The following is a 25,551-nucleotide window of genomic DNA, read 5'->3' as shown; positions in this document are numbered from 1 at the left end:
AACTAATAAAATTATGAAGGTGGCCCACCATTTTTAGCCACATGGCGGGATGATGTAACAAATATAATTTTACATGAAGTCAATGGCTGTAAATGTACACCTTGGATCCATACCAGCTCAATCAATCTTAAAATAATTATTTATTTTTTTGAAATAAGGGTAGGCGTCCTTGGTAGGTTGAGCCCAAAAGAAGGTAACTCATCAAAAGAGTTCGGCCCACATGGACCCTCATAAGACTATATAGGGTTCACATTTAAAATACACTCAGTGCAAATACACGTTAACATACACGTTAATATCACATAACCCTTTTTACCAAAAAAAAAATAATAATATCACATAACCCTTGTGAGTTACTTAAATACGTTTAATGCTTATAAGTATGAAAACATATATTATTATTTTTAAAAGGGAGAAACAACGCACTCCATCGCGCCAGACATGCCACTCCTACGTCCTGATACAAGGGTAAAGGTATTAAATATTTCGGTGTAATCGGTTCGATTTGATTCGATGCAATATTTTTAGGTGAAATCAAAATCGAACCATTTATTAAACGGTTTCACTTTTTGAAACCAAAACTATTTACTAAACGATTTTAGTTTCTCGGTTTTTAAATGGTTTCGATTTATCGGCCCTAAATGGATTTGGTTACGATTTTATATACTTGGTTCCTAAACGGTTTGCTGTTTTATACCGAATTCAATGCTTATTGGATGTACTCAATAAGCCATATTGAAAAGGATATGATTCTAATTTATAGAAAAATCAAAATATTCATAGAAATATTGAATATTATTATACTAATGTATTTGAATGAATCAAACCCAACTATTTTATTACATATTTCACATATATATTTTTACCAATTCATGTTTGACTCATTGTTTTCAAATTTAGCAACAACCTATTTTTAATATTTGTTTTGATTTAAACGATTCGGTTCGATTTAAATCGTTTAACTAAATGGTCTCAATTTTCAAAACCAAAATCGAACCATTTAATAAATGGCTTCATGATTTCGATGTAAATGAGTTGATTCAGTTTCGGTAAACAATTTTGATTTGATTTTGACACCCTTACATAGGGGTGCGCAAAATAACCACCGCACCGATGTGGCGGTCATTTCACCCACCCTTATGTTAGGGCACACGAGTGACATGCACTACGTAACTACATGAAATGACCAACGTACCAGTATAACGGTCATTTTAAGCGCCTCTGTGTTAAGGGCTGGGTGACCGGGTGTCGTTCTTTTTCCCTTAAAAAAACAATAGAATATCATTACTTCAGGGGAAAAAATATCAATGGTATTTAAAAATAGGAATATGAGTGTCTAACTGAAAGTTCAGATAAAAAAAAATAGACAATAAAAGAAAAAAAGGAAAAGTCTTTGATTCGCTGCTTACCATTTCTACGCTGTCAACATGGGAAGCAAAGTCATCACTGACTAGTGGCTCTCAAATATGAGAAGATCTCTTTCTTTCTCTCTCTCTCTCTCACAAGTCTCAATTCAAACTCTCACCTCGTTGCCCCAAAGACCAGGACTTGGCCCGTATTCCTCTCGCTTCTTCTCTCTTATATCTATTTCCAGGTAGCTTCTAATTCCTTCTCTTTCTCGGGTACTCGTCTTCGTTGTTTCTACTCAATCTGGTTTACTTTTCTTTTTGAATGTAGTGCAGAAATTTTTTAAATTCCCCCTTCTCCACCCAACTTGAAGTTATCTTTTGATTGCGCTCTTCTGATCTTGAAGATTAGCTTTCTGGAGGTGTTTTTATTTTTTTCTGAGGAATTTGTTGCTCTTTATCAGGTACCTTTGACTTTAAATTGAGTTGGGTTCCTGGGTTTTTTTGATATTGAGAATTTCTTGATGAGTCATGGTTGTGTTTCTGTGTTATCGCCTTTTTTCTTTCCATCACTGACATAGGGTTTGTTTGTTTCCGGTGGTGATTCCTGTTTTCTTTTATTTTTTGCGTGTATGTTCAGAATTTTGTTATATGGGTCGATTTGGTTTTGTTTCTTGATCTTCGATATTGAATCTTGTCGATAATCGTAGGTGGATTTGGTTTTTTTTATCCTCAAAATTTGAATTTTTAGGAATTTTCTGGTTCTCTCGCTCTCTCTCCCTCATTAAGGCCTTTTTCTTCGTTGCAGTTTTTCCTTGTTTTGTGTCAATTATTATTAAATTTTTATTTTCGGCCGGTGATCTTTGGTGGATTATCACATTTTTTTGCTTTCTTTTGGGCTTAAAATTATTTTGGACATATATGCTCTTGATATTTCCTGCAGTTTACATCTCTGTCGCCTTTGTTTTTACTTTCTCTTTCTTTTTCCTCCCCCCTCCTTGTCTTTGTTACCATTAGCAAAGAACATCTGGAACTGTTTTTTTTCTTCTTTTTTAACTTCTATTGTTCATTTTTGGAGATATCTCTTATCCTTGGTTGGATTTACCTGGTGCAGGTTACGGAAAGAACACATTAGAGATAATCGGGTTTGAGTAGGATTTAATTTCTACCTATATTGTGTTTCAAGAGGCTTCGCACATGCTAGGTCTCAGCAGAAACAGAACCCAGCCACGGACCAGTAGATCTTGGTCATTTTCAGGTGGGTTTTCTTGTCATTCAAGGTCGTTGATGCTTTGGACCTGTTCCCTCTCTCTCTCTCTCTCTCTCCCTCTGATGTTGGTGTCTCTATGTGTATGCTTGCTTCATCTGGGGGTGATAATTTTGTTTTTCTTTTTTGCTGTAAATAATTACTATACTTGGATTTTTAATGGAGCATGAGCAGGAAAGTGGTATCATCCTGTCATCCAAGAAGTATTTGTGATGAAGAAAAAAATGTAGAAGCTATAGATGAGAGGCATATTGACTTTAATTATTTCAAAATCAATAGGGAAAATAATTGTCCTTTATTGAGAATTAGAGTTTATGGACTCAGGTCTATTGGCTAGTAAATGTTAGTGAGAGCTGACTTAAAATTGGACTGCATATGCTTGGGGAAACTTTTCTAATATATATATTTTTCTAAATAAAAACTTTAGGTTGTGACACTTGCCTTATAGAGTGATTAAAAGTTTTCCACTTTTCTATGCATGCAGGAATGGATTATGCCGACTCAAAACGGAAGAGCAATTTTGTTGGAAAAATTCTTTTAGCTGCTAGTCTGACAGCTATGTGCATTATTATGCTCAAGCATTCACCTGGTTTTAATAGCCCAAGCGCAGTAAGTTCATGGTTCTATGTATAAAATATAAACTCGCAATTATGCTTAATGTTTTAATTCTTATGATCCAATTTGACAGTTTCATCTCCTAAACCAAGCTCATGAAATTGTGTTTTCATTTCTATATCTTTTCAAGTCTAGAGATTAGAACTGGACTGAGATATTAAGTGCAGGTTTTTTGACTTGGATTGCTTAAAGAGAAAAAAAAAAAAAAAAAAGAATGGACTAGAATTAAGTTTTGGGAAAAAGATTACTACACTGCCCTGTATTCCTTTATACCCTTCTCACATAATAAATAGTGGGACCCACACTGATATCCTTGTAACCAACCATTTTATTTCCTTATTAAAGCTTCACATATTGGAGGTGATTGTTACCATGCTTCTGGTTCGGATCATTTGACCTGGTCAATTTTAGTCCATATCTCTTACATAGTTCCCCATGCTATGCATAATAACCACCCCCTCTAATGCTAGGAATTTCTGTGCCAACTAGGAACCTATATCTCCTCAACTAGTTTCTATTCAACTTGAGATCTTCAGCAGGTGGTTAATTTTTCTTAGCATTGTTTGGGATAGTAAAGCATAGGTAAACGGTGCTGATCTTTAATGCACAAGATTCTAGGCCTTTCAGCTGGAAGGATCCTATTATTTTATAGCAGTCTGGAAAATGTACTGATCTTAGATTATACCAAATCTGGAAGGAGTTTTGTTAGATTTTCCTTCTTTTCTTTTTTCTCTCTTTATTTGATTTTGACAGAATAATCTTCTGAAAATTGCCCATCTGAATTCTTCTTTTTGGAGGTTGTGGAATGATGTCTACAACATTACCATGTCTATCTTTATATGCACATACTTATGCAGTGCACTAACTTAAGGATGTGCATAATGGTTTCTTTTTCATTCTTTCCACTTTTCCTCTACATGTCTAATATTTTATTGTTTTCTTGATCTGTTTTCTGTCCCCAGTTTTCCCGCCATGAAGCAGGTGTAACACATGTTCTATTAACTGGAGGAGCTGGCTATATAGGTTCACATGCTGCATTTCGACTTTTGAAGGATTCATACCGTGTAACGATAGTGGTACCTGTCATTCAGAATAAAGAGAATTTCTTGGTTATCATTTAAAGAAAGAGATGCTAAATATCTAAAATGCCATGTAGCAATATTTATCCTTTCAATGTCATTTTGACAGGACAATCTCTCCCGGGGAAATCTTGGGGCTATTAAGGTTCTTCAGGAGCAATTTCCAGAACCAGGGCGACTTCAGTTCATATATGCTGATTTGGGGGATGCAAAAGCTGTATCCTAAACACATGAATTGTTATATGCTATACACTCACACCTTTTACCCAAGAAAAGAAGAAAGAAATGTTGCATGCTACTTTTACATTTAAATGAGGGTATTCGAACATCTTTCCTTAATTAATATTACAGGTGAACAAAATATTTGCAGAAAATGCATTTGATGCTGTGATGCATTTTGCAGCCGTTGCTTATGTTGGGGAAAGCACACTTGAGCCTCTCAGGTATGATTTACTAATATTATATGTTAGATCCCTTCTACCAAACGTTGAATCTTTCAAATAAAAGAATCTGCCGTTTTAAACAATTTCTGCTTTAGGGGTAGTAAGCATGCCACCGTACAATGGCTTGGGTAGGTTAACTACCAGAAAGTCTGTGAATGTCAATAAGAGATTATATGTAGTAGTTGTTCTATGAATTAGTCATGGTAATAAACTCATTGAATCAACTGAAGGTCTACTTTGAGAATCTCAAATTTTGGGCTGGTGAGAGTTGAGCCCATTTTATAATCTTTATTTTGTTGATCGGTTGCTTTATGTGACCCCATATTCTTGGGCTCTAGTTTGTCTTGTTCTCTTTTATATGCGCCTTTTCTTGGCACAGTGTTCTAAACCTTGAAAGTATTACTCCCTGTGCCTGGCCTAGCTGGCTTGGTCTTGGAATCTCGATCAGTGATGGCTATATTAAAGAACAGAAGGAAAAGGTGGGAAGAGTTGGATAAAGAAGGAAGTTGTTTCTAACTCTATGATGAGGCAATTGGTTTTTTTAACTGATTTGTTTTCAAAGAAGAAGAATCACTAATGGTTCTATATACATCTTGGGAAATTGGGCATTTTAAAGTTTAAATTGATATCACATATGGACAACGAAGTTCTGCTTGGGTGTATATTGGCTGTTTTTCACCCTCATTTCTGTGGTTGTCGATCAAGTTTCGGAAAGTTAAAATCTCATTATTGAAATTCTCACTATAGGAAGCTTTATGTCAATAAACGTAATGAAATGGTGAGGCAAGTCTATGTTTTAGGGCTTTTGCATTAACTGATTCTATTTAGGGGAAAATTGCATTCACAGTTACAACTTAGCTTTTCAGTGTTAATTGTATCCTGAGTAATTTATTTGATTTGATTATTTAGGCCAAAAGTATGTGGCTTCACCTGGGATCTTGAATCTTTAGTTTATATCCACTCTATTCCTGAAATTTTCTAATACCCATCCTCATGCCCCATGGGTTTTCCTGATAACATTACTGCTATATAGTTTGCAGAAAGTTTTGATACTATGTTAAATTCTCTCTCTTTGTTCACTGAATTTTCTGTGATCAGGTGGGTCAACTAAGCGGTCAATTCTGAACCGCAAGGGGGTAGCGGAGTTGGCATGGGCGCTGGTCTAAATTGACAAGCGACCTGTGTTCAACTCCTCTTACCTGCTTGGGGCCATTCACTTTGGATTTAATTGGCTTTCCACTTAAATCCTTGAATGACCCGGTCCTGTGACTGTGGGGCTTGCATGGACCCGGGGGAATAGTCAGGCCGAAGGCCTGAATTCCATCGTTAGCAAAAAAAAAAGTGGTCAATTCTGTTGCAGGTCCTAGATTTTCATGTTTATATGCTCTTAATTCTTGAAAATGTCTTAATATTGGGGCTTGGGCTATGTGGGTCTTTCCATTGACAGAAATGGTTCTTCAGCATGCTAATCCATGTGCCTTTAGAAAGTTTGATGCTACAATTTCTTTCTATTACATTGTATATGTTCTCAGCATGTGTGTAGAGAATAGTTATACGTATAAACACAGGCTTTTGATGATCTTTCCTTTTTTTACTTTTTAAACCTTTGGGTATACTAATCATTAATTCCCTGTTCACGCCATGGAAGGTTTTTTTTTTTTAACTGCATCTTTGCTTGGGAGATCACTGTATATTAAAAAAAAATAAAAATCAATTCTAATATATTTCACTTGAAAACTAACAAAATTTGAATCATTTGTGAGGAAGTACAAATCCCGCCACCTAACAAATGACATATTTGATTGTGCTGCAGATATTATCATAATATCACATCAAATACCTTGGGAGTATTAGAGGCAATGGCTGCTCATGGTGTTAAGACATTAATCTATTCTAGTACGTGTGCAACATATGGAGAGCCTGATAAGATGCCCATTACTGAGGCAACACCTCAGGTTAGAGCTTGTTCACTTGTGCTTTTTGTTCATTCTGATATTGAAGTGTCTGAGCTTCTATTAATTAATATGCCAAGCCAAGAAAAGTGGGAACCGTTTTGCTACTGGATTTTTGAGCTCTTTGAAGTTGCATTCTAGCACTAATTTGCACCAATGCATAATTGCAGGTCCCCATTAACCCATATGGAAAAGCCAAGAAGATGGCTGAGGATATTATCCTTGACTTCTCGAAGAATTCAGACATGGCAGTCATGATATTGAGGTTGGTGTCTCTGTATCTGCATGTGTATTTTTGTCAGTAGGGTCTTCTTTGTCCAGAATAAGGGTGATGTACTTTTCTGTCAAAGCACATGCCAATATCTGGTTTCTGAATGAACAGTGCTTTTCATTGATGATTTATATGTAACTGGATTTTTCATGCTCCTGGAGTCAACTTACCAAAACTTCATAGTATTTTTTGGGTTTTATTGACATACTAAAGAAGGTACTGGCCCAAGATGAAAAGCATGACCATGTTGTGGTAGTGTAAATAACAGTAATTCTGTCAAACTGTGTCAAGTCTTCAAGCTTTGGTTTTGTCTGGATGGCTACTTGCAGCTTTCTGGATCTCTTCTTTGTCAGTTGACATGACTTAAAGATGGTTGATTGTCCTCATTTTAAAATACAGTTTCTATATATTTAGATTTTATGAACCTACAAATTGCTGTTAGTTTTATTTCTGAATTTCTGGATGAGTAGAATTAGTTTAGCCAGATACTTGGACTGACTTGGTTCTCTTAATGCAAAAATTTCAGATATTTCAATGTCATTGGTTCAGACCCAGAAGGAAGGTTAGGAGAAGCTCCCAGACCCGAATTGCGTGAGCATGGCCGGATATCAGCGGCTTGTTTTGATGCTGCATTGGGAATCATTCCTGGGCTAAAGGTAGATTGATGACCAATTCATTCTTAATTTTGCTCCCAAAGTTCCAGTTGTATTGAACTGATGAGATGATGTTGGTTTCCTATTATAGGTTAAAGGAACAGACTATAAAACACCTGATGGGACATGCATTAGAGACTACATTGATGTGACAGATCTGGTTGATGCTCATGTCAAAGCTCTTGCCAAAGCCACACCTGGGATAGTTGGCATCTATAATGTTGGCACAGGAAAAGGTCTTCAAAACAACTTCATGTTATAAGCCCATCTGATTTGAGAAAGCTAAACTTTTGTGAGTTATATTGGTACTGAATTGTTGTTCCAATTCCTGTGAGCAGGTAGATCGGTTAAGGAATTTGTGGATGCATGTAAGAAGGCCACAGGGGTGGACATCAAAGTCGATTATCTTACCGATCGTCGACCTGGTGATTATGCTGAAGTGTATAGCAATCCATCAAAGATCAATCTTGAGCTAAACTGGACTGCCCAATACACGGATCTTCAAGAGAGTTTGCAGATTGCGTGGAGATGGCAACAGAAACACCGAAATGGCTATGGACCGCCCTTGGCTATGGATTCTTAGATACATCACAGCTCGTTGTATCACTGGAGTAGAATAGATGTGGCTGTCATGGAGTGGAGTTCAGACCGAGTGCCGACATCTATGTTTTTTACCTGAAAAAGAGTAGTTTGATTTTGATGCAGCTTAAGGTTAGCAATTCAGGGGAAGGGTGATGGGTTATTGGTATTTATTTTGAGGGGAGAGATGGTATAGCAGCAGCAGCCCATTTGTTATTTTTATATGAACATAGAAAAGCTCAATAATAATACATCCTGGAGGTATAGCTTCTTACTAACCCATCATTGTCACAGCAGCAGTTCCATTTTCTAAAATACAGACATTTGTTCTTAAAATTATGGAAAGTAACCTTCATTATTGATTGTATCCTTTGCATCCATCCTTAGGTGTGTGTGGTTGAGACTTGAGAGTTCTATGCCTGATGGGCTTACTCTGTTTACGACAGAATGGTTCCTTTCCTGGTCACCCTTCCATAGACCCTCTCTAATGTCCACGAGCTTTGGACCCTATCAGATTTGGCATTCCAGTTGAGACTCACTTGGACTTTGACACTCATATTGTATGAAAAATGATCCACAGGTCTAGTGGGTTCCACTTGGATCATCGGTGTCCATCAAGGCTTCCTCTCCATAAAAAGACTTATTTTGTTAGCCTAAACATTGGCTAATTAACATTTCCTAAGATTCCGCCCAGTTCCAATCCATCCTGATTAACTCAAAAGCCTAATTTTAGGAATTGATCTGGAGCATAGTAAGTAATCTCGGATTATGATCAATCCCGGCCGATATTGATCCAATACCAATCTGGATTGCAATGAATTGGCTGTCATAAGCGTATGTATCCCCAGGATCATTCAGTCTTGGCCGACACCAATCTGATCCGGACGAATCCACCGATTTGATACAGAGATTACAAACCATGATCTGGAGTGTAAAGTCGAACCTGAGTTTGATCAGAAACGGACCAGTGGTAGTTGGTTTTAGCTTAAAGGTAGTATCAATTATCAAATTTTCTGTTTTAATTTGGTGCTTTACTTAAGGCTCCGTTTGGTTACAAGGGAAAGTAGAGGGAAGGGAAGTGAGTTTTTAAGAGGGTTCTCGAGGATTAAGAGGGAGGGAGAGAGAAAGGAGGGGATTGAGAGCGTGAGACGAAGAGGGGAGCTCAAAGCTGCCGTGTGCCGTCTGCCATCCACCGTGCAATAGCATGACGATTTGCAAAAGAAAAAGAAAAGACACACACACAAGACAAAGATTTATGTGGTTCACCTCTAAGAAGGTGGGGAGGTAGACTACATCCACGGGTCTACTATTTCGATGAAGAAATTATAAACCCGTATACATCTCTCAAAGAGATAACCATCATATATAGAAATTCAAGCGTTATAATACATAGAGAAAACCTTAGCCCATGAAAATACGAAACTGCTCCCAGAACACACGATCTAGTTCAACGAACAAAACAATATAGGTCGAATAATATATCAAATATAAGATCTCGACGAGAACAGGTTTCACCCACAACAGAGGTGAGACGGAAAGAGGTGAAGGCCGTCTTGTTTGGGATTCTTTGATTTGGTACTTCTTTCATGATTTTCGACTTCAAAATCATTTCTTTACCAACCTGCCACTGCAACTGAGATATGGCGGAGCATAGGTGAATTCTCTCTCTGGTTCCTTACACACGCCCTTTCAGATTTGTCACCCCCTCCCCGTCTGGCCGTCGCTTGTTTCTTCACTTTTTTCATGTTTGTCTTCTCAGTAACCGAAGCCTCCCATGCATGGAGATTAAAGTCTCCGTTTTTGGTCTTAGGGATAGATTTCACTGGTATCTGCAACAAAAAAGAAATAAGAAAATAGAGAGGGAAAAGAGGATCAAACTGGAAAAAGGGGATCCCCGAGATTTCACTGGTGTCGCATGATAACAGTTGGGTCTCTCTCTCTCTCAGAGACGGTCAGCGACAGTCGGCGGTTGCATGATTGTATATCCCCTTTCTCTTAAGCTATTTCTCTGCAACTCTGTTCGAGATTAGGGCTGGCAACGTATATCAATTGGATATCAGATAAACAGAATGTTTCGAAATTCGAATGGCATAATATGCGAATACTCGATTAAGTAAACCAATTCGAATTTGAAAAGTGTTTTTACATATTCGGCGGATTTTAAGTCGGATACCAGTTAGTAGAATCAAATTGGAATGCAAATAGTGGTGTATTCGATCCGTTTACATTTCTATAAATTGGAGGTAATTGCTTTGTCCTCTTATCTGCACCGCTATGAGATCGGCAGTGAAATCAATTGGCGAGAGTGGAAGCCTTGTGTTTAATCAAAATCTGAAAATAGCCCAGTTGGGAAAATGTGGTCGAATCGAAGAAGCCATCAAAATCTTCGAGAAAATGGCAAATCGAAATACTGTAACATGGAATTCAATGATCTCGGCCTATGCCAAGAACGGCAGAATCAATGATGCAAGGCGCCTTTTTGATCAAATGCGTTTGAAGAACCTAGTCTCTTGGAACACTATGATAGCAGGGTACTTACATAACGATCAAATCCACGAAGCTTCTGAGTTGTTTGGCAAAATGCCCAAAAGGGACATATTTTCGTGGACACTGATGATTACTTGCTATACCCGAAGCGGGGAACTTGAGAAAGCAAGGTATTTCTTTGATCGGCTTCCAGATAAGGGAAACCGGGTTTGTTGGAATGCAATGATCACGGGTTATGTGAAGAACCAACGGCTTGAAGAGGCTCGGAAATTATTTGATCAGATGCCAGTGAGGGATATGGTCTCATGGAATTCAATGCTTGCAGGGTATACCCAGAATGGAGAAATAGGTATGGGATTGAAATTTTTTGACCAAATGGAAGAGAGAGATGTGGTTTCTTGGAATTTAATGCTTGATGGGTTTGTTCAGGCATGTGATTTGGACTCTGCTTGGCAGTTCTTTCTGAGAATTCCTAGCCCAAACATCGTTTCCTGGGTGACAATGTTAAGTGGTTATGCAAGGAATGGTCACATTGCTGAAGCACAGAAAATTTTTGAACAGACGCCTGAGAAAAATGTGGTTGCTTGGAATGCCATGCTTGCCGGTTATGTGCAAAATGGTGAAATTGATGAGGCTATTAGACTATTCAGACAAATGCCAGAGAAGAATTCTGTGTCATGGACTACCATGATCAATGGGTATGTTCGTGTTGGGAAGCTCAATGAAGCAAGGGAGTTACTAAATAGTATGCCTTACAGGAATGTTGCAGCTCAAACTGCCATGATTTCTGGGTATGTGCAGAGCATGAGAATGGATGATGCTCGTGACATCTTTGACAATGTAGGTTCTCGAGATGTTGTCTGTTGGAACACAATGATTGCAGGCTATGCCCTGAGTAGGAGAATGGATGAAGCAATCAAATTGTTTAAGCAAATGAGCCAGAAAGATATAGTTTCATGGAATACAATGATTGCTGGTTATGCTCAGGAAGATCAAATGGATAAAGCACTACAGATTTTTGAGGAGATGGTAGAGAGAAACACAGTTTCATGGAATTCTCTGATTTCAGGTTTCACCCAAAATGGGCTCTGTACTGATGCACTTCAGCACTTTGTCTTGATGATGAGAGAGGGTAAGAAACCTGACCAGTCCACATTTGCCACTAGTCTCAGTGCTTGTGCCAACCTTGCAGCTCTACAAGTGGGCAAACAACTTCATCATCTTGTTATGAAGTTAGGTTATGTTATTGACTTGTTTGTTGGGAATGCTTTGATCACTATGTATGCCAAGTGTGGAAGAGTGTTGAGTGCAGAGGAAGTCTTCAATGATATTAATAGTGTTGATATCATTTCTTGGAATTCTCTGATTGCTGGGTATGCATTGAATGGCTATGGGAAAGAAGCCATCCAGCTCTTTCAAGAGATGGAGATGATAGGGGTTGCTCCTGATCAGGTCACCTTTGTTGGGCTTTTATCTGCATGTAGTCATGCTGGATTGATTGACCAGGGTTTAAAATTGTTTAAATCTATGACTGATGATTACTCCGTTGAACCTGTGGCTGAGCATTATGCCTGCATGGTTGATTTGCTTGGCCGGGCAGGACGGCTAGAAGAAGCTTATCAACTAGTAATGAAAATGCCAATTAGGGCCAACGCAGGAACATGGGGTGCATTGCTTGGAGCATGCCGGATGTACAGAAACTTAGAACTGGGGAAGTTTGCTGCAGAAAGGCTTTCTGAATTCGAACCTCATAAGACATCAAATTATGTACTCTTGTCAAACATACATGCTGAGGCAGGCAGGTGGGAGGAGGTGGAGAGAGTTAGGATGCTGATGAAGGAACGAGGAGTGGAAAAACAACCTGGTTGCAGCTGGATTGACGTGAAGAATCAAGTCCATACATTCATCTCTGATGATCCAGCACTACCAAGGGCAGCATACATCTGTGAGACACTGAGAAATCTAACAGAACAAATGAAAACTAGAGGCTATATGCCTGACATAAATTTTTCCCTGCTTGATTGTGGATGAGTGATTGTTGCTGAAGCCTCATCCTTCTTATATGTGCTTTTTTTCTCATAAAAAATTCATATCAGGTATTTTGGTTAGAAGTTCTTTACTCTCAAGAGGCATCTTGTATTTTATAGAATTGTGTACCATATATGAAATTTTCCCTGGTAAAGTGTATATATGATGGGGTTTAGCTTCCTTTCTTAATTTTAATGCAGTAATACTTAAATGGCATACATTTGCTGCGCTATCGATAAAGCTCAACACTATTCATTGACAATCCTCAATCTTTGAAATCAATTTCAAGGCAGCATGACAGTCTCCACAACACTGTAGATGTTGCATTATACACCTTTGAGAGTAGTCATCAGTCCAAATGCCAGTGCCAATTTTTCAGTGTAGGAGAGAATAATCTTTCTATTCTGGTTCAATATCATTCAAAACAATGCAAACATATCCAGCTTCCTTCAGTTTGTCTTCTATATAGAACACATGGATCGTTCCTTTGACCTCAATCCAGCTTTGAGAAGGTTCCCTTCTCACTCTTGCGAACTCTCGTCATGATGGAAACATCTGCCTTTCTGTCCCACAAACGCATTGAAGCATGGATGCTTGACCAAAGAACATATGCAGACAGATCATCTGGCCTCATCTGCAAGATCTTCTCCGCTGCAAATTCTCCTAATTCTAGTTTTCATGAACCTCGCATGATGTGAGCAAATCTTCCCAAATCACAGTATAGAGTTAATGAACTCCATGGCATATTTTTTTAATCTCTTAAAACTTTAACAAATTTATGTTTAGGACTGAGTTTCCCTCCACCCACGGTGAATGGGATCCCATTTAACCGTGGGGTGGGAGAGGGTGGGAGAGGGTATTGGGAGGGTATTTTGGAACATACAAAAACACTAGGAGGGGTTTGTGAACCCTATGATGGTAGGTGAATCGTCTTCTGTGGGTGGAGGGAAACTTAGTTCTATGTTTTTTTTTTTTTTTTTTTTTTAATAATTAGTGTTGGATACGTTCCATATCTTAATATATGTTTTAATATAAGTCTACTAGAATAAGGAATCAGATTGTAGTGGGTCCCACTGGATAGAGTCCATTTAACTTAAAACTCTAGTCTTTCCTATAAATATTAGTTGGAATCAGCTCTGTTCATTCCAAACTTGATATGTAGGATGTATTGCTTTAAGTAACCTTGTGCTTAAACCCTAAACCCTAACAATTAGAACAAGTGTTCTCTGTCTAGGAGCATGACCTATGCCAACACATCTTGGGTCTATCTCTCTCCTTCCCCAACAGGTGGCAAAGATTTCATTCATAAGGAAGAGGAAAGAGATAGACACATGGCATCTTGGGTCTATTTTTCTCCTCCGTCAACAGGTGGCAAAGATATCATTTCATAAGAAAGAGGAAAGGGATAGACACATGCCCTTATAATTGTCAAATTATATGTTACATGATAGCTACATGATGAGATTCTTAATTGCAGCTGCAGCTGATACAATAATGGTGACATTATTTATACCAATTATTTTTTTTTAATAACATCAAGGGTCGAGACAAGCTATATGATTTTATGTAAAAAATACTATATCTTCTGTTTTTTACTTCAAATTGGATAAAAATACAAAGGCAGTTGAACAAGAAAAAATGTTACGGAAAGAATTACACAAGGAGAATGTCGAACCGTATCTAGAGCACAAACACAAAAAGATAAAATAGAAAAAGATTAGGGTAAAGCTGTTTGTAACCAACCTGCTTAGATAGATATCGTTTTTCAGGGTTGGGGATTAAAATGTCATTTATTACTGTCTTGAGGGTAATAAGATCATTGAATCAGTTTTCAGAGGTCGTGACTCGTGTCTTCGACAGTAGAGCATCCAAGGAAACCCAAGAAAATGTCTTGGCGGACGATTTATCCCTCTATTTTTCCTTCTCTGGTTGAAAATAAAAATGGAACTGGAATAGGTCAGTTGCAGATAAAAATTGGATCAATGTTCGATTCCATTTTGAAAAGGGTTTAGAGCAGATCTCACATGTTGTGAGGTCCAAGCTTGGGAGAAACTAAGTATTCCTATAGGTACAAAAACTTTGTTCTTGACCTGTGGAATCCATGGATGCTAAACTTGGTGATCAACAATGGAGAGAGAGACGTCGCTCGTGGGAATCAAAAATGAAAATGGAAAAGAAAAACTTAAAAAAATAAAAAAAAAAAAAAAAATAACAACATTGTCAACCCTCATTGTGTCATATATTGAACTTGTTCAGTTCTAAGACTTTTAACGGATCATGCCCATCTTAGGACAATTGTGGTTGAGGTGTTGCTCTCTCTCTCTCTATCTCAATCGATATTAAAGATGCCAATTTGACAAATAAAGAGCGAATCCATGGCCGCTGGGCTGCTGCAACATTATTGCGAGTTTGGGGGACCAAGAAAGAGAAAAGAGGGACGATCTTGCCATGTTTTGCCCTCAGCTTGTGGTTTTCAATCGGTTGCCAGAGTAGCCATAGGGAGCAGAGAGATAGAGGAGGGGGATTCCAATCGATTCGAATTGTACCTTCAGTTGATAGAGAAAATCACTTGCCATTGTTGCTACCAGAACACTCATTTGTCGTTCATATGCAGGATAGAAATAGAGGGGATCCCAATCAATACACCTCCTTCAAGTAGGTTAGAGATTGACCTCCGTCAAAAGGGTCAGTGAGAGAGAGAGAGAGGTGGAGGGCAATGGCAGCCTGATGGGAATTCCCGGATAATGAGCAGGACCGGGGACAAGGAAGAAGAGGAGGAGCTGGTGTTGGAGCTGAGTCAGCTGTGTGGAGACTGGAGAGTGTGTGTTAGGGCTAACGAGAAATTCCTAAATTACCTTCTGAACTGGGATTGTTACCTTGGGAGTTGGGACCAGGGTTCTTGCAAATTTACATATTTAAACACACTATGCAATTGACACAGTTTTCCAAGGACAAAATATGTATGGTTACAAAGAAACGGATCCAAAAGATTAAGCCAAAATATTTTACGTCCTTCTTTACACACATTAAAAACTTCTTTTTTAGTAAAAAAATTTGAATTTTAAATTTCAATTAATATATATACAATCAACTGATTCAATTAGAAAAAAAAACAATTTATTGCATATTGGTACCTCTCTATCTATCTCTCTCCGTTTTTTTATTTTTTAGTTTTCTTTACACATTCATTTAGGGCAAAACTCATTTGAAAGGCCTCCATACTGAAAAGCTTATTAAAGTAACCTTTTCTCATTGGGCAATTGAGTGATGAAGTGGCACTCAATTAGCTATACTAGGGTCTGTATTTGTACAAGTATCTATCCATTATAGATAAATATATAACAATCACTGATCATGAATTTTTATGCTTTCTCTCTTTCTATATCTGTGAGAAAGAAAGAAAAAAAAAGGACAGTTAATGAGAGGTTGATGAACAAATACTTGGTATGAAACCAAAAAGTTTGGCTGCAGAAGACCTACAAGGAGATCTCCATCAAACCAGTGTTACAAGCACTTCTATCAATGACTACTGGGAATCCTGGAATTGCTCACCAAGGAAGATTTTGTTGTATAGTCCTAATATCTCTGCACACCAAGTGCATCAAGCCTAAATTTTTATGGATATGTATGACCTAAAGTTCCTGCTCTTTGTCAAGTTTCAGGCCTGATGGATTTGCCACATGGAAAAATATAGATCTAAAAATCCAACAAGAAAATGAAAACTTTTGGGGGAAATTGGTCAAAAACAAATGAAGGGTAAATTCCATATATTGAGGGACTTTTATATGATTAAGTTTGGCTTTGAAATTTTTACAAAATCCAAAATCATACTTATTTATGTATTAATTAGAATTACAATATCATCTTCCAAGTGGCACAATTAGGTGTATAGTTTTGGAAGGTCATCCATCCCATATAGGGACTTGTAAAGAACTTTTTATCTTTTTTTTTTTTTTGTTTTCGCCAACATGTAATGTTAAAAAAAAACAATGTCAAAATCTATCAAGTAATATGTTTTAAAATGGTAAAATGTTTGTTTTCAAGCGTATGAAGGATAAGAATTTCATCTTTATATAGGTCGTGCTACAATAGTCTTAAGGGAGCGCCCTCGCTTAATTATTGATTGAAGCTCTTTTAGAGCATGGAGTGATTCTAAGGGAATATTAGCTCATTGAAGTTTTGAAGTGACCTTCCTTAGAATCTTACTTCACACAAATTTGATTTTGGAGATTATTTATGTATTTATTTTCTCTTTGGGAGTTTTTTTTTTTTTTTTTTTTATGGTCTTTCTTTCTTTTTGGTATTGTTATAGGATTCAAAAATTTTATGTTTTGAAAAATATTCAATTATCGTATTAACTAAAAGGATGTCATCATAATAATTACTCCACAAAATCGGAGGTGCCACCATGGCCTCAAACTCCAAAATGAGACTAGAATAAAGATAGAACAAACACAAAAGAAACTACTGTGACACTCAAGACATTGTTTGATTTGCATTCTCAGAATAGCTTGTAGGTCTAGAACATATTCTTAAGCCAAGAACTACAGAAGAATCGATTTAGAATCTATTCTTATAATGCATACGAAACACAGCTTGAAACACTATTAGCAATATTAAGCCTTACATTTCCAAATTTAGACACAGTCAAAAATAAATAAATAAATAATATAAAAAAGTTTAGCAGGTCAGACCAAAATTTTTAATATTATGAGAATGTTCAAACAAGTATCAAATCTCATGGTACAGTAAGAGAACTAACCCTAATTGCCAATAGGGAAAATTTCCATATATAAACTCATCGCCAAATGGCATGTCATCCCATACATTACAAGGGAATAATTAAGCATGTATAATTACGGCAAAGAGAAATACGGAATCTGCTCTTTAGGCTTCCATGAGGATGCTTCAATGCAGATCTGGAGGACCATTTGCAAAGCCTCCACCCAAAAAGGACTGTGTAACTCTAATTCCTCCAAAACTGCAGGGTTGCAGAAGCCACAACATCTCTTTCTATCTTTTCAATCAACTATATTTGCTAATAAAAGGTTTGCAGTATACTTCAAAAATTTGATCACAACTCGTCATGGACCTCAGTTTCTGAGTCTACTTTGTCGCTGGGTGATCCCACTGGGTCTCCTTCTGGTTGGTCAGTTTGGGTGGATGTCTCTTCAGAAGTAGAGTCGGAAGTGCTTGCAGTCTCCTCGCCACCACTATCAGTTTCATTCTTTGAAGGTTTCTCTACTTTAGGCTTTGGCTTAGGGATTCTATTAATGCTGGCGACCTACAAGGGTAAAAATTTTATTCATTGCTTTATGGCTAAAGATAACAATCAAGGATGGAACAAGAAACCTATTTTTCACATTTAAAGAGAAGAAAAATAGTGATTGGCATACCTCGTCTTGGAGATCGAATACCTTCCGATACACTTCTTCAGATGTAAATGCTGGGGTGTTAAATCCAGAAATCCTGTAAATGAAACCTAGTTAATGGAAGAGCATGAAGAGTATTTTCATGTATTTTAAATAACTGAAAGGAACAGAGCATGCAACTATTTGCAAGCCAATCCACAAAATATAATAAAACAACAATGAGTTAAATTACAGAATATGGCATGTAGCTACACATGTTGATGTATGCTATTTATTCTCCCTCCCCCCCCCCCCCCCCCCCAAAAAAAAAAAAAAAAAAAAAAAAAAAGAAGAGATCCTAAGAGGCAACATAAAGGACTGAGTTTTCCCACACCCACGGTCAAGGGAGAATCCCTTGCCCATGCCATCAGTACCGTCAGATGATCAAGGGGAAAAGTATGCTCAATTTCGTCAATAGGGTTTGGGAATTTGTTGATGGAACAAGAGTCCCATCATATTGTCACATCACTAGTGGCCAAGGGATTCTTCCCACTCAATGGCTCAATGGGTGAAGGAAAACTTTTACCCAACAGGAATGCCAATTCCACCAGTAAAGACTCATAGGAGGCATTTCATGGTTAAGTAATTGTAATGGATTAAATCCTCGACACAAGAGTATGATGCAAGCACAAGAATATCTTAGAGCTTCTGAAAAGGATCAGAAGCTTAGGAACTTCACCCTTTACTTCATAATACTACCCTAACCCCAAAATAATCAAACTATTTACAACCAGTCTTAAACATTAGCAGCAGGAAGCCACAGGCTCCAAACACTGCAACTCGAGCAAAATGGGATTAAGAATAAAGACTGTGTATATATTATCATCACCATTTTCCAGAAAATACAAAATAAAGACATAACTTTTGTAATCAAGCTGACATTTTTCTGTGAATTTGTAACCAGCCTGCTTGAAATCTAACGCAGATGGTCAACATTCAAGGCCTAGGTGTAATCCAAGCTAAGGACTGAGTTGAGAGATCACACAGAAATGATCTTAAATGATTGCATGACTGGATTACATAAATATTTTTACCAACCCTCGTCCGCACTACATTTCTTTTGGATATTAATTTTCTCAAAATTGTATTATGAGTTTTTATTGGTCGTTCAAAAGTTTCAGAATTTTGTGTTTCAAATAATATATAGAGAAATAGATCCTGCATTAAAGAAACTTAATCACCCCTCCTAAGGAAACTTTCTCACCCCTAAATTTCCCAACCACTCATCCCTAAGTTTAGATAACCCAAGTACTTGTTTTAAGGGCGACTTGATTCTTTGTGATCGTAGACCACCGTTGCCTCGACTCTCTTAGGGGCCTTTAGCTATAGTGGGGCAATTGATGTAGACAAATAAAAGGGGAATAACTGAAGAAGCATAGAACAATGAAAGATCACTCCACTTATAGCTATTCTGTTCGTTTTTTCAGTTCTTGATCAACAACCTTCTTTTTCTCTCTCCTTTTCGTATCATTTGTTTTTAAAAGAGTATATAGCTGCTCTATTTTTTAATTAGAAACAAATACCCTTCTTTATTATTATTCAATCTTTTTACTTTTGCCCATAGAATATGCACAGGTTTTTAATGCTAGTAAACAAACATACAGATGTTTTCTTTCTTTTTTTTTTTTTGAGGTAAAGTATCCATTAATGCAGTACTTATTTCTAAGACAAATTACTTACTTATTTTGCTCAGCCTGCTTTTCCTCCAACCAATTCTTGATCTTATCAGCATCAGCCAGAACCTGAATCAAAATTTGCTTGTACAGTCAATCTTGATGTTTGCACAAATTAATATGAATAAATTAATTCAATATGAAGACGTTGATAAAATTGAAATTTTGATTGTACACCTCGTCTATTCGAGCTTTGGAAAGCCAAGGCTTGTTCTTCTCCCAATCACTGACAATCTGCAAAAGAGACCAAAGCAGTAGTCTCAAGTCTCAATAGCTGTAATCAGAACACCCCCCTTTTTTTGCATTATATATATATATATCTGTGTGTGTGTGTGTGTGCCATTTTTTCAGTTACTAGTTTATCAATCTAGTGGTGTCTGTAAGCACGTAACCTTACTAATTACATGCCATCCAAAAAGATAGCAGATTCAATGGGGTCACAGAAAAATCATATGTTACTAAGCCCTTTGCATGGTTTCCATTTCAGATACCAACACCACCCCACCCCTTCCCCCCCAATCCGACCCAAAAAAGAGAAGCAGGTGTGAAAAATTAAAGGGCAAGTCCATGTTATTTACAAGGAAAAGCAAGCAATTCACATTCCATCTAACACCACTGTGTATGCATGTTCTGAGCCACCTCATGGATGACTAACAGCTAAAAGTGTGAAGTTCTGGATAACTTAGCAGATAAATGCATAGATAACTTTCATGTCATAATGAGAGCAAGATGAATCGGAAATGGAAACTAAAGTTCTGGATATTATAGAACAGGGCATAGTTAAGGACAATGCTTGCTAAAATTATGAAACAACATCATAAATCTAACCTTTTTTTTGCATCATATATGTATACATATATATGTATATCAGTATATATATATATATATATATATATATATATATATATATATATATAATTTTTTGGTTACTAGTTTATCAATCTAGTAGTGTCTGTAAGCACGTAACCTTACTAATTATCTGCCATCCAAAAAGATAGCAGAGTCAATGGGGTCACAGAAAGTTCATATGTTACTAAGCCCTTTGCATGGTTTCCATTTTAAATAACCCCCCCCCCCCCAAACCCAACAAAAAAAAGAGAGGCAGGTGTGAAAAGTTAAAAGGGCAAGTCCATGTAATTTACAAGGAAAAGCAAGCAATTCACATTCCATCTAATGCCACTGTGAATGCATGTGCTGAGCCACCTCATGGATGACTAACAGCTAAAAGTGTGAGGTTCTGGATAAATTAGCAGATAAATGCATAGATAACTTTCATGTCATAATGAGAGTAAGATGAATCGGAAATGGAAACTAAAGATCTGGATATTGAACAGGGCATAGTTAAGGACAATGCTTGCTAGAATTATGAAATAGCATCATAAATCTAACCTTTGAGAAGATAGGAAGATATCACCAAACAATGTAAAAATCGATTTATTTTGACTACAAGTGATAACTTGAAATCACAGCAAGTTCCATTATTCTTCGCAGTTTCATTAATTCAGTCATATGCATATTATTTTGGAGTATTATGACCAAAATAAAACAAACAGTCATTTATTATTTGATTGAAATGTCAACAAATCTGGACAGGTTGCAATCACTTGACTGAAGTGTTAGAATTTCAAACACAATGATGGATAGATCAAAGATCATTGATTGTTTACACCACTCCGACAGACAAAAATGGAAGACCTGAACCTGGAAGATAGACATACCTGTACAATTTCTACATATCATATGAAATATTTTAAAATAATTCTATGTATATAAGGGTGTCTGATGCAGATTCATCACCGAAATGGGCTTATTTTATTAAGAATAAGTCTAGGGTTGGGTTATATACATGTTGGGCCTTTGATCCCATGGATTTTCTATGTAAAAGGCCACTTTTATGGCCTAAAATATGGGTACTAAGGTTACAAAAAAAATGGGGGGCGGTCATACTACACCTCGCAATTCTAGGGATTGAAAAAGATTGGCTTGATGCCATTGTTGCTGTGAGAGACAGGTGGGGTAAGAGACGCTATTAATTGGTGAGAGACTGACCAAGGCCGCAGGTGAGAGGCCTTGGTCATATCCCATCTTCTTCCTTGTTCTCTTCCTGGTTCAGAAACTGAGGTAAGTAATCAACCTTATTCTAAGTTGAATACTGTTGTACTGTAGTTGATTGAGGACTGTTGAAGCTACTTCATATGCTGCCATTTCTAGCACTGTCTACGTATTCTAAGATGTGCTTATTGTCATATCTGATCATCAGTTTGAGGTATAGTTTTGAGGTTGATTGTGACTAGTACTATCTTCGATTGGAATTTTACAGCATTCTGCCATATGGATTGGTTGTGTACAGGTGGTTACTAAAATTGTATATAAGTTTCTAACTGTGTTGCTGATGAACTGAAGAATCCAGCTATCAGATTGGAGTGAATTGTTGAGAAATTAAAGGTATGTTCCAGCACTACCATTGACCTGAAGTTCAGCCACAACAGGTCTGCCGATATTGAGCAATGTATGGTTGCAGTTTTCTTTGTTAGCTGCTATTTTCTATGCTTCCATTGGTATATCTAATCTATAGACAGGATTATCATGGGTTTGATATATGTTTTTCCAAATTATTGAGTGGATGATCTGTTGTTAATTTGATGATAAGTTGCTGTGTTGATGTGAAGTTACAGCTAGGTTACTAATTTTGAAACCTAGTTACTATTTTGGTGATCATATAATCTCTCTCCATCCCACCGTTGGATTGGGATCAACTTTTGGGGTATTAAAGACCCTAGAGAGATCTAATAATACTGTTAATTTGGGGCTCATCAGACTTTCCATTTCGGAAATATCTTCAGTTTGCTTTACTGGTTGTGTCCACATACGGTTCTGCCAGTGGGACGATTCTGAAAGATGCCAAGTGTCAGCTTGCATCCACCAGAGAGAGAGAGCGTGTGGGTGGGGGGGGGGGGAGGCCTCACCATGAGACCCAACAAGAGGGGGAGGGCAAACCAAACAGCATGGACTCAAAGAAGTTACCTCTCATCTCCATCACATTAGTATCCAATCAAATTCGTAAACCGACGATGACCACAAGTTCCCAATGCCCCAACCATCCTTCTAAACTCCACTGGGAAGGAGAAATTCAAAGGGAAGACCACAAACTACGTAGGATCGAGACAGGAAATTTTTGAGAATTTCTTAACAGTGATCTATTGGTGGTTCTGGAGATGGCCCTTGTAGACGAGATTGGGAGCTATCTTGCCACTCTCAAAGATGACGAAATCGGAGCTGAAATTGTTGGTGGCAGGTTTGACGTCGGAAAATGAAAAACTCTGAAAAGGAGGGACTCCAGCAGCAATGGCAGCAGGCTAGGAATCACCAGAGGGAGACCTTCCACTTCGATTTCGTGATGACAGTGAGGAATAGAACTCCTATGTATAGAAAGTACAGAGATGCTCAGAGGAGCGTTTGACCGCTGATCTCTTCTCCGTCGCCTCCTTCTAAAGCTTTATCTGGTCCGGTGATCGAATTGGTGAGCACTTCACTTCTGCATCCGAATCCTCAAAATTTACATTGAGCCTTTGTTGTTCATCCGGCGTATGTTTCTACGGAAGGGGAGAGAGAGAAAGTGGTTCTGCAGAAGATGAGAGAGGGTGTTGGTAGGTTTGGACGTAGTTTAATTTCTATTTGATTATAGTTTCGCAATGACAAGGAATCAAACTCCTCTGTACAGAAAGTACAAAGATACTTTGAGGAGCGTTCGAACACTGATCTTAATAACAGGGTAACAGGAGAAAAAAGAGCCAAGCCGGAGAGGTTGACGGTGAAATTACAACAAAAAAAATCCCAATCTAAAAAGAAAATGAGAAATATGGCCAAGAACAAAATAGAAAAGAAGAAGAAGATTACAACAGTCAGTGGTAACCATCTCAGTTACAAACAGATTTCCCTTTGTCTCATTTTATCAATTTCTAGTCTTGCTAGAAAAACCACATTTAATGTTCACCTTGGAACTGTCAATTATATGGTGGCCTATCAAAACCTTATAAAGCATCAGTTGTGACTATTCTTACTGAAGAGTAAGGCACCAACTATATCAATTACCTGTTGCAACTCTCCCAGATATTTTCGAGCAAATTCAGATGCTTCTGGCCGTGCAATAAGCTCATTTAATCTGCATGAATTAGGTGTAAACAGTAAATTCCCTACCCCAAAAAGTAGTCATCATAAATGAAAGAAGAGATAAATAGGAAAAAACCTGAAAAATATTGGATCACCAATGGCCTTCAGCAAATCGAGGCGTTCCTGGAAGTCGGATGCTGATGCATCTTCACCATCAGTATACAACCATTCTTGCACCTGAAGAAATAAGAGACAGTCAGCCTAAATTGTAATTCAGAAGAGGATGAGCAGGCACTGAGGCACATATGAAGGCTGACCTCATCAAGCTTCTCATTAAAGGATTGCCGTTCCTCGCCAGTTGAAACTTTCCCAAGCTCCTCAGAGGACTCAAGCTGGTACAAGTAAAAGAAAAATGTCATGATACGCTGATCGTTAAATCTAATATTCAGAAGTACAAGTCAGCAGCAAAAAATTTCATAAAATAGGTAAATTCAACTTCAGATTTGAACATGAAATTCAAGAACATAGTACCCCGAAAAAGTTGTAAAACATGAAATGGAGACCTAATGACTTGAAACATCTAAGAGAACAAGAAAACATTTATCAATCATCAGAAATTAAACCTTAACGAGATCAACAAGAGGGATATACTAGAAAAATAACTTAAAGAAATTCTGAACTACAAAAATGAGGATTAAATTACAAATATAAGTAATACCATTAGGAATCACAAAAAAACTAAGTGAAAGGGAAGAACAGTAAATGGCCTTCTCAAACATTATTAAATTAGTGGAATACTAACCTTTTCTTTTGTAGCATATATGTAACCTTCCAAGTTATTCTTAAGTTCTGCAGTTCTTCTTCGCTCCAAATCCTTCTTGTCTAGGGCCTCCAATCTAAGTTTTGCTTCAGCAAGAGCTTCTTTTGAAAGAGGCACTCCAGAGCCCATCGTCTTCTCGACTATCTACTTTTACCAAAGGAGAATGGTTAGCTAAAAAGAAAAATTGTGCATGGAGCATTATCTAATCCATTTTAAACTTCTACCTTAAGTGGAACCCTAAAGGTTCTTTTCTTCAGTTTCTTTTCTGTAACAACATCCACGCTGCTTTGCTCTTCAAGGTTGGAACTTGATGTGTTACTACTCCCACCATCACTGGTCAAGTTGTCTTTGCTTCCTTCTGTCGTTTCCCCTGTGCCAGCTTCAATTGACACATTAGGTGTACTTGTAGTTGCATTCTCCATGGTCAAATTCTTTTTAGGAACTTCTACCCATTCTGAAATTTCAATGACAGCATCTGCCCGATCCAGAGAAAGTATTCCACTTCTGCTAAGAGAGAAATGCAGATTTGCCTTGATGGGAGCAGAGAGATTGCGAGAATTATACCTAGAAGTGAAGAAAGAAGGAAAGAAAAGAAGACAAAAATTCAAAGTTAGAGCTGATAAAGTTAGAATTTCCACACAGAAGATTGAATTTTACTGCCTGTACAGAAATAATTCAAGAAGTTGCAATTCCTTACTTATCACTAGCATCTGTGAGACCAGTAACTGCATAGTGAGCAAATTTATCAGAAGAGACCCCAGGTGGCAATGGATCTGAACTTTCATAACTTAGTGATACTTCAAAATCTTTATCATGC

At 37.5% G+C, this 25,551-nt stretch overlaps 3 protein-coding genes across 4 annotated transcripts in view; 2 read left to right on the top strand and 1 right to left on the bottom strand.

The window, feature by feature from the left end:
- The first annotated feature begins 1,464 nt into the window (after window positions 1-1,464).
- LOC122640591 (probable UDP-arabinose 4-epimerase 2) lies at window positions 1,465-8,483 on the top strand. Of its 2 annotated transcripts, XM_043833810.1 has the most exons (11): window positions 1,465-1,594; window positions 2,461-2,604; window positions 3,098-3,222; window positions 4,191-4,304; window positions 4,417-4,524; window positions 4,659-4,750; window positions 6,564-6,705; window positions 6,873-6,967; window positions 7,500-7,629; window positions 7,718-7,862; window positions 7,965-8,483. In XM_043833810.1, the coding sequence occupies exons 2-11, from the start codon at window positions 2,544-2,546 to the stop codon at window positions 8,207-8,209; spliced, it is 1,257 nt and encodes a 418-aa protein (XP_043689745.1). In that variant the 5' UTR covers window positions 1,465-1,594; window positions 2,461-2,543; the 3' UTR covers window positions 8,210-8,483. The 2 variants fall into 2 exon arrangements, with proteins under 2 accessions (XP_043689745.1, XP_043689746.1); XM_043833811.1 differs by lacking the exon at window positions 1,465-1,594 and having other exon boundaries at window positions 2,447-2,604.
- A 1,962-nt stretch (window positions 8,484-10,445) lies between these two features.
- Window positions 10,446-12,865, top strand: LOC122641072 (pentatricopeptide repeat-containing protein At4g02750-like). The gene has a single exon (XM_043834391.1). The coding sequence runs from the start codon at window positions 10,480-10,482 to the stop codon at window positions 12,721-12,723; it is 2,244 nt and encodes a 747-aa protein (XP_043690326.1). The 5' UTR covers window positions 10,446-10,479; the 3' UTR covers window positions 12,724-12,865.
- A 4,543-nt stretch (window positions 12,866-17,408) lies between these two features.
- The window catches only part of LOC122639093 (heat shock 70 kDa protein 17-like), a 14,626-nt gene continuing 6,483 nt past the window's right edge, over window positions 17,409-25,551 (bottom strand). The window contains exons 3-12 of the mRNA XM_043831928.1: window positions 25,432-25,550; window positions 24,959-25,298; window positions 24,717-24,878; window positions 24,232-24,306; window positions 24,051-24,151; window positions 23,897-23,966; window positions 19,982-20,038; window positions 19,812-19,873; window positions 18,117-18,189; window positions 17,409-18,004 (exon numbers count right to left, since the gene is read on the bottom strand). Coding sequence (XP_043687863.1) covers window positions 17,795-18,004; window positions 18,117-18,189; window positions 19,812-19,873; window positions 19,982-20,038; window positions 23,897-23,966; window positions 24,051-24,151; window positions 24,232-24,306; window positions 24,717-24,878; window positions 24,959-25,298; window positions 25,432-25,550 — 1,269 coding nt within the window. The 3' untranslated portion in view covers window positions 17,409-17,794. The remainder of the gene's footprint in view (window positions 18,005-18,116; window positions 18,190-19,811; window positions 19,874-19,981; window positions 20,039-23,896; window positions 23,967-24,050; window positions 24,152-24,231; window positions 24,307-24,716; window positions 24,879-24,958; window positions 25,299-25,431; window position 25,551) is intronic.

The sequence above is a fragment of the Telopea speciosissima genome, chromosome 9, assembly GCF_018873765.1.
Source record: "Telopea speciosissima isolate NSW1024214 ecotype Mountain lineage chromosome 9, Tspe_v1, whole genome shotgun sequence".
In the NCBI taxonomy this organism is placed as follows: Eukaryota; Viridiplantae; Streptophyta; class Magnoliopsida; order Proteales; family Proteaceae; genus Telopea; species Telopea speciosissima.
Note: the sequence above shows the minus strand (reverse complement) of the source record. Positions and strands in the feature narration are given on the sequence as shown.